The following is an 8577-nucleotide window of genomic DNA, read 5'->3' as shown; positions in this document are numbered from 1 at the left end:
CCTATAGTTGTCCAAATATTGGGGCCTAAAAAACATTATTTTAACCTTTAGGGAAATTCAACTGGGCACACTATTTTTTTTTTTCCAGCATCACCGACAATATACTGTCCTGTACTGGTAGATACGGAGTTGTAATGAAGCAGTTAAGTTGAATTACTTGATCAAGGGTAGGGTGATAGTCAAGGTTGGTGAGGGTGGGAGGATTATTACTTATTCATCTTCCCTATGGTCTTATCCAAATTCTTGACAAAGGTTAGGTAATGACATTCAATCTTTGTTTTTTGGAGTCACATGCACCTAAATAAATAAGCACCTAATGATATGTAAAGCTACCTATCAACTGACTGTCAGCCAGCAACATGCCAGTCTGTCTCTCATTTATTTACCGTTGAATGTAAAACTAACTATTGAATAAACAGTCAGTTTCTCCAGTGTTGGTGACAATTATGCTATTTGGTACTAGAGGAACACCGTAGAATTATAGTCTTAACCAAAGGAGCAATATGTGGGATTATTTAAATGAAAGAAAATCTATACCGTATTTTTACTGCAGAATATTGTAGTTTTGCACAAATACTCAAAGGACTTCTTCTTGACTCGAAGGACTTCTTTGTGTTGAAAGGAGTCCATTCAACACAAAGAAGAAAAAAAAACCAATAACTTCAAGTGGTGATTCACAATTTAATTTAAGAATAACATAAGAATTACATTAAAAAAAAAATCAATTTTATTTCAGGTTCAGTACAGTCAGGTAATTTATTCAGCACATGGTAGGCAGCCAAATCTCAATATTGAAAATATACACATGATCATAATTGTACATATGTCAAATAGTAGTAGCAAATAGTTAGTAGTGTTTGGTTTCAATTACTTTACTTTCGGTTGTGGTTTCTTCATATTAGGAAAAAAGACGGTTACTGTCAATCACAGAGAAATAATGATAATTGACTGTCGGTACTTTCCTATGAGTAAAGCCCCCACACAGGTGTTTCCACTTAGACTGGCTAATTAGACCACGACTGATTGACGCAGCTCTGGCCCACCTGCAACGTGTAACGAGCTCTAATCAGCCAGAAAATTGAAGACACCTGTGTGGTGTCTTTAAAAGAAGCATACCGAAGTACAGTTAAACAAACCATAAAACACAACTCAAACGATTACGTGTTGCATTAAAAAAAAAAAGAAAAAAAAACTTACTTGGAATAGCTGGCTGACAGCAGAGTGTAATATAAGGTCCAAATCACAAGATTTAGTATGGATTTATCAAAAAATTACAACTACATGAAATTAGCTATTCATTTTAATTAATTACAATTTTAAATACAGGAGATAATGCATTGCAATAAGCTGAATGCAGTTTGGCTTCATTGTGCTATGGACCAAGGCTGACTTTAGTTTACTCCCAAATTTACAGAGTGCACTTGATACGTGGTTTAATTGTTCATATCTGACCTGATAAAAGAAAGCAGCTGCAGCAATATAACTGACCTGAAGGTTAATTCCCTCTTACCTGCCTACAGCAACTTGCTGCTTCATTGCACCCAGAAGCATTGTCTGTATCGTATCTTATTGAACGTTCAGTAGAGGTGTAGCTAACAAATGGCTGCACCTGTCCTGTGTTACAGGACAATCATGCCTAAATCAGAAAAAAAGAATTCAATTAAAGCTGATTATAACACTAAAGCAACCAGCGCTAGTTTTGTTTTCACAGTGAAGGAGTGTGTTGTCCTGTCAATGAGGACTGCAACATCTTTAAAATATAATCAAGTCAAAGAAAGACAGACAGTCCCATTGACTCCCCCCGTGAGGGGTGGGGGGGTGAGAAAAGGAGGAGGATGAGGAGAGGAAGGACGGTGCTCATTCCTTTGTCCAGGCTGATGAATAAACCGGAGAGGTGGAAGAGGGGAAGAAGATGAAGCCCTCATTTTTTGACTGCACCCCAGATGATAAGTCCAATAATAACAGCAACTACAGCCAACAATATCATGAGGATGCATATCTTCTTCCGGGAGCTCCGCTGGAGGGGCGAAAAAAAAGCACAAAGTGGTTGTGTATTAAATAATTATGAGATATAATCTGTTTATTAAAGGTCCCATGGCATGACAAGTTCACTTTATGAGGTGTTTTAACATTAATATGCGTTCCCCCAGCCTGCCTATGGTCCCCCAGTGGATAGAAATGGTGATAGGTGTAAACCGAGCCCTGGGTATCCTGCTCTGCCTTTGAGAAAATGAAAAAGCTCAGATGGGCCGATCTGGAATCTTGCTCCTTATGAGGAGAGAATTTGGCCCACCCATGAGAGAGAGAGAGAGAGACATCATGGCTTTCAAATGAGCAAAGTGGCAGTTGGTCAAAGCCACACCCCCACCCTCCACCTTGCCCCCCCCTTCCTCCTCAATAGCTACAGACACAGAAATGACATACTAAGGAAAGCTCATTGTGAGACTGGCTCTAGTGGCTGTAATTGTGCACCAAGGCTGAATTTCGGGAAAGAGACTTCAGATACAGTATTAGGGGACCACTAAGGCCTATATAAAAGCATCCAAAGAGCACCATGTCATGGGACCTTTAATGGAGAGATGGATTTTTTTACTCAGGAAGTGACTCACAACCAGAGCAACAATCAGATCACCTTGCGACTCAGCTTTTTCTTTTCTTTTCTCCTTTAAGCCTCTTTATCTACATCTTTTTTTTCTTCTTTATCTACATCTTATTTACCAAAGCAAACCGACTAAGAACTTGGTTACACAAGGGAGTTCTTGTGTAGGAGGTGGAGGATTCATACATGCACACATACTGTTGCCTCACAGACCCCTAAAACAATTGATCTTACTAGTTCCAAGCTAACATTTATACATGTGAATGCCTCTCCTCTCATCCTCTCCTTGTTCCTTTCCTTGGTACCTTCATTTGTTTATCATCCTCTCTGTCCCATTGAGTTTTACCTGATAGTCTGCAGCACGTGCCAGTTGCTGTGTGGCGCTCTGGACATTCACATCTGCATTCTCCACATTGGCTTCTATACTGTCTGCAGAACACACAGGAAACACACACATTTTACATGCAGGAGGTGGGAGGAAGGGGGAGCACATGTGGCAATAATTCACACGTCCCTAGATGAGTAGACAGGTCAGTACAGAAGATCACTTAGACAAGGTCATATTCTTCATTTATGTTATTTACTTACATAATATTGTAAGTAATTCTACTTTGTTTTGGAGTGTACATACATATTTTAAAAATGTAATTCCATAAACCATTGTGCCTCCCGTCCTACATTAGTGCTATTCTTAATAAATGTTTTGTTATAAATATTTTATCCCATTGAATAAAGAGGGCGTGCGTGAGACTGCTGACCCAGCCCACTTTCCTGTTGTCAATAAGTAAAAACGTTTCAGTTGTGCGTTGTTACATTATTAGAGGAACAGACAAGAAATCTATTAGCAGGTGACAAAAGCTCACCTATCATGTCTCCCTGCTCATGGACCATCATCCCCAGGTCCTTGAAGATGTCATTGATATCTGTGATGTCCGACTGAATCGAGCAACATAAAGAGAGATGGTTCATGTGATGACGTACTGGACACATTAGTGGCCATGCTGGTATAGACATTTGATTCTTATTTGTACCTCCAACTGCCTGATGGACGACTCTCTCTCCTGGATCAGCCTCAAGTCTTCTTCAGTGATGGCCTCAGTCTGAGCCTGCACCTGAGAATCACTGCAGGGACAAATGGAGATGATGGAATAATAAAAGTAATATAACAGAAACTATGATAATGATCATAAATAGTGGACCCTACCCAAGGAAATTAGGCACATTTCCAAAGCTGTCATCAGGGTGTCCTCCCTGTTAAAGGAAATTAAGAGGTTTAAATAAACATTCTGTGCTTATGTGCTTGTTATTGCAAATGTACTTTACTGTGATTGTGGGTACAGCAATAATTCAGTATGTACAATATGTTCATAATACCTCATTAAATATAATTTGATTTGAAGTATCAAAAGAACAGTAGTCGAAAATGTATGCATGGTAACATAGAGCAAAGAAAACCTGTACTTTAGCATTTAGCTCCACCAGCCGAGATATGTTTCTTACCAACCATTTAAAGCAGTAAAGAACTGTTCCTGCTTATCAGCCTGAACACAGCAGATACAGATACAGAGTTGCCAAGCAAGAATGCTCTCCAGAGGGAATCGGTGTCCAAAACAGTCGCAATTAAATGGCACCATAATGCGAGAGCTACTACACATCCTATGAAGCTTTTCTCACTACAAACAAATATAGATACACAACTTAAGCAGAGAAACAAACAATGATATAAAATGCAGGCTCAGCAGCACCTTCCCTGAAATAGTTATTACTGTTACAGGATACAGTTGTCACTGATCTTAGATCCATAAGAGGGCAGTGTGTGACGGTAGAAATTCTTTTTATTAGAATTTATTTATGATTCAGAGACATGACGAGGTGCACAGTTCTCAGAGGTCTTAATCATTAGGACAAAGATTACAAATACAGATATATAATTTTGTATATACACTTTAAATATGTAATATGACAGTAACAATTAATATAAAAATATAGCACAGTGAAAAGGTTATCAATCCTATTCTATTTGTAGGTGGAGCTGTTATTTCTTGTCTGCCTTTTGTTCACATGGAAGTGTGTCTGATGAAAACGTTGAAGGTCGAAGCATTCTATTGTTACATTTCTAGGAATCTTACAATATACTGCATCTCCTTTTACTTGTATGCATCAGTACCCAACTGAGGTTGGATGGGAACAGTATCTACCCTCTTACTTTCCACCTAATATGTCTGTTTGCACCTATCAAGCTGTTGATGATATTAATGTTCAGAACGGTGGCCAGAAAAAAAGACACTTTTGACTAGGGCTGGGCTGTTAATGAAAATTTCGATAGCGGTACCGATAGGCTACCAATACCGTGACTTTGATACCGGTTCCTAAACAATACTTTTTTCAATACCCATTTTATGAAACAAAAATAAATTACAACATTACGGCCATCTTTTTTTTTTTTTTTTTTTTTTCATCTCCCCCATCTCTGTGCGTAACATAGAGTTTTTCCTGCCTGCCTCTGTGACAGCCAATCACCAGCATTATTAGATCTTGGTAGAAGCATACTGCATGCTTATTGGCTCACTGACGCTGATGAGATTTACTCCTTAGGAATTGAAATTGGGTTTTGTATGATGAGGCATTAAGAGCATAAAGAAAGAAATGTGGATGATGATGATTATTCACTGGCATATGGATTATTGGTCACTCACTAATATATTATTTAATCACAGTCCCTTTCACTGGTCTACACTCTGACCTTGTGAGCTTGCAGGTTACTCACCGAAACCCTGGAGCTGGCTCGGACTCTGGCCACAAACTCTCTCTCTTGGTTGGCCGCCTGCCGCTGGGTCTTCTGGAAGCTGTTCAGGGCAGCGGAGAAGTCATTCACCAGACGCTCTTTTTGTATCTTCCTCTGCCGCTAAATACATGAAATAGAAATGTTAACTGAAAGGCCACAAAACATAAAGTAGGGGAATTGTGACTTTAAACAATAGTTAATGAAGAAGTTAAAAGTTCAGTACCTGATCTGGGCCAACAGGAAGTGCGGTGAATGCCTTGATCAGTCTGTCAGTCTCCTTCGCTAGCTGGTTGCCTTGCTGTTGTTTCTGTTGCCTGGAGACCAAAGACATATATATTTTTATTTTGTTAAATGAAAAAGAAAAAAAAAAAAAAAAAAAGATCTCACAGGACCCTAATTTCATTAGGAATGATACGCAGTTAGTTTGTCTGAAAAAACAACAACACATTCATGGTTGTGTGTGGAGTTGCCAATATCCGCATTAGGCTTTTATTAGATTAAAAATACACTATTAGTATTGACCCAATGTAATGTGTTACGATTGATCACTTTCAGACAGGTGTGCTTCAAAGGTTGAACCTTTTCTCCATCTGCATTTGTATTAAGATGTTTACCGTAATAGACTAATTATGAAACCCTGCCACTCCCCCATAACTCACAGCGTCTGTCGTAGCTGGCTGCTGTCTTGCTCTGTTCCCAGCAGAGAAACTGCCCTCTGCAGCTCCGAGGCTGGTGAGGAAGAAAAGAGTGCAGACATTGTTTATCTGTGGTGAAGTATCTCCATGTGTCTATCATGTGTGTACCGTGTGTGTGTGTGTGTGTGTGTGTGTGTGTGTGTGTGTGTGTGTGTGTGTGTGTGTGTGTGTGTGTGTGTGTGTGTGTGTGTGTGCGTATTACTCAGCAGTGTCAGCTTCTGGATGTTGGAACTGATATTGTGAACCAAAGCACTGGGCTCCTCTGGAGATCCAGCCTGGTAGGCCATGATGGAGAGCTGTGAGGACACACAACAACACAGACTGTCAGACTGTCACTTCATGAGCAAGTGAGTGAGACCGAGATGACATTACCATAGTAACTGCAGTTATTTCAACCTGTTGGTGACTGACGTGAAAAAAACCTTTTGGCATCTGGGCTGACATCCAAACAAACATTACACCCATACATAATTTTAGAACACCTCATTCCAAAAACTGGGACGTTCTTCCACACTAAACTCAGAAAACCATTTCTTTATTGACCCAACTTTGTGTACAGTTTTCATTGTCATGTTAAAACTATTGTCCAAAACAGCGATTCCCAAACAGGGGTACTTCAAGCAGTTGCAACAGGGGAAATGGAAAGACTGTGGAGTCCCCTAACGGGAAAAAAAAAAAAAGACTATAAATTGGTATGGTGATGTGATCGTTAGTAAATGTATTCAATGTATGTCACAGCAACAAGTAAGATACCAGCTAATATGATGGCTCACTTTGATATAATTAGCTGAAACTATTAGATAAACAATTGAAATAATTAGCTAGGCTATATTTAGTGGATAAACAGTTGGAATAATTAGCTCAACTTCGACTTTATTAATATTGTCCCCAAGTGGCAATTTGTGGTGCAGCAAGGCATACATGCGAGACAATTAGAAACACAGCACATCTAAAGGAAGAGATCCACATGAAGTGGGACACCAAATAATACGCAAAGTAATGGCCGGATAAATGGTTGAATGCTCCTGACACTATACAAATGTAAACGTGACCAAATTAACATTAAAACATGAACATATCAATCATTACGAGAAAGTATTAACAAAAGCACATCCACATTTACTTAAAATCCATTTTTTAAATTTACAAAGTTAACACATTTGGAAAACTGTAGTAGGCCTATTACGGGGTATTCATCTGACAGCTACCTGGATAAAAAGGCTGGAAACCACTTCTTAATAGTTTGTCAATTTCAAATGCAAAGTGTAATACATTTTCTAATGGGGCATCTGCTCTTATTTACTATATATAAAGCCTATGTAACAGGGTTGGGTCAGAGTCAGGGATGTTTACAATTGGCCAGCTAAGCAGACTTCCTCTAGCCTACTATTGACTCAAGAGTGACTGAAACCATGGCCGGGTATGCAAATCCCAATCTGTTAAGACACTGTCAAACAGAGGCTAATCAGCCCTTTTGTTGCTATGAGCGGGGATACAATTGATGGTTTTTACTTAAATTTAAACACTGAATCATGACTTCCACTTTAATGAAACGTGTCGCACCCTCCCTGTCCGCCCGACTGTGTATTTGTCCCTTTACTAATACAGTAGCTGCGGCAGCAAGAAAAAATGCGGAAATCACAGGAGCATTCCAATGACAAGAAGAGGAGTGCATACATGATCACTATTTACTAATGAGCCACTTATTATCATCGGGGTTAAAGTTGTTATTATGTGAACTTTATTCCTCTGTTGGGGCCAACATGCAGCGGGTGCAGAAGTCATTAAGTTACAAACAAAGTCGCAGCACCATTTGAAGATTTTTCTCTCTCGTTTTCCGGGAGAACAAATTACTTTTAATTTCTTAGCTCTTAAAGATGAAACGGCAACATTATTTAGTGTTTCTCGCGCTAATCCATCAGTGTTGTCAATCCTTCCTAAATGTTCAGCTCAGTTATGTAAGTTTAGACTTTACCTTTCTTGTGACTTGCAGCAGCAGCAGCAGCAGTGTTTCCTGATTCTCTGCCCCTCCCCCGTCACATGATGTCTGGAGCAGTGGAGGCAAAAATCACTGGTAGAAATTACTTTATGACAAAGGAACGGCTATATAGCAACAACAACAGAAAACACTGAAAACGAACATTGTGACAATACGTGTAATTGCCTGTGTCTCGTTATAAATGTTGACACTGCATATTCCTACTTAATAAATGGAATCAGTCAGCTGTTTCAGTACAAGTGAAAAACAATGTTATTGGTGTTACTTTTTTGCCTTCCCCCCCCCCTTTAAAATATGGAGTCCTATGAGTGCCATGAGGAGGGGTGGGGTGGGCAATAGCACACAGAAGAGGCAGCCCATATGGCACTGCATCAAGTTTTCTCAGTTGTAAGGGCACCCTGGAGGGCACTTCTTCACGATTCTCCACTGGAAGGACACCCTAACGGGGACTTTATCACGTTGTTTTTTTTTACTGTCGGGGTACTTAATCCTGTTTTCA

At 39.5% G+C, this 8577-nt stretch overlaps 1 protein-coding gene across 1 annotated transcript; it reads right to left on the bottom strand.

The window, feature by feature from the left end:
* Positions 1 to 667: 667 nt before the first annotated feature.
* Positions 668 to 8162, bottom strand: stx7l (syntaxin 7-like). Its single transcript, XM_028605253.1, has 10 exons — positions 8055 to 8162; positions 6282 to 6375; positions 6044 to 6113; positions 5608 to 5698; positions 5367 to 5504; positions 3804 to 3850; positions 3631 to 3721; positions 3463 to 3535; positions 2946 to 3028; positions 668 to 2017 (listed from the first exon to the last, which is right to left on the bottom strand). Exons 2-10 carry the CDS (start codon positions 6364 to 6366, stop codon positions 1922 to 1924), a joined length of 774 nt encoding a protein of 257 aa, XP_028461054.1. The 5' UTR covers positions 6367 to 6375; positions 8055 to 8162; the 3' UTR covers positions 668 to 1921.
* Between the last annotated feature and the right edge of the window lie 415 nt (positions 8163 to 8577).

The sequence above is a fragment of the Perca flavescens genome, chromosome 18 (genome assembly GCF_004354835.1).
Source record: "Perca flavescens isolate YP-PL-M2 chromosome 18, PFLA_1.0, whole genome shotgun sequence".
NCBI classification, from domain to species: Eukaryota; Metazoa; Chordata; class Actinopteri; order Perciformes; family Percidae; genus Perca; species Perca flavescens.
This window is presented reverse-complemented; position numbering and strand designations above follow the sequence as displayed.

Bases quoted from the DNA above. Each gene is read 5' to 3' on its own strand.
- stx7l (XM_028605253.1), bottom strand. From the start codon at position 6,366: ATGGCCTACCAGGCTGGATCTCCAGAGGAGCCCAGTGCTTTGGTTCAC. The intron at 3,722-3,803 runs GTAGGGTCCACT...TTGTCCCTGCAG, and splicing joins AATGTGCCTAATTTCCTTGG to TGATTCTCAGGTGCAGGCTC. The intron at 3,536-3,630 runs GTACAAATAAGA...TGCTCGATTCAG, and splicing joins CGTCCATCAGGCAGTTGGAG to TCGGACATCACAGATATCAA.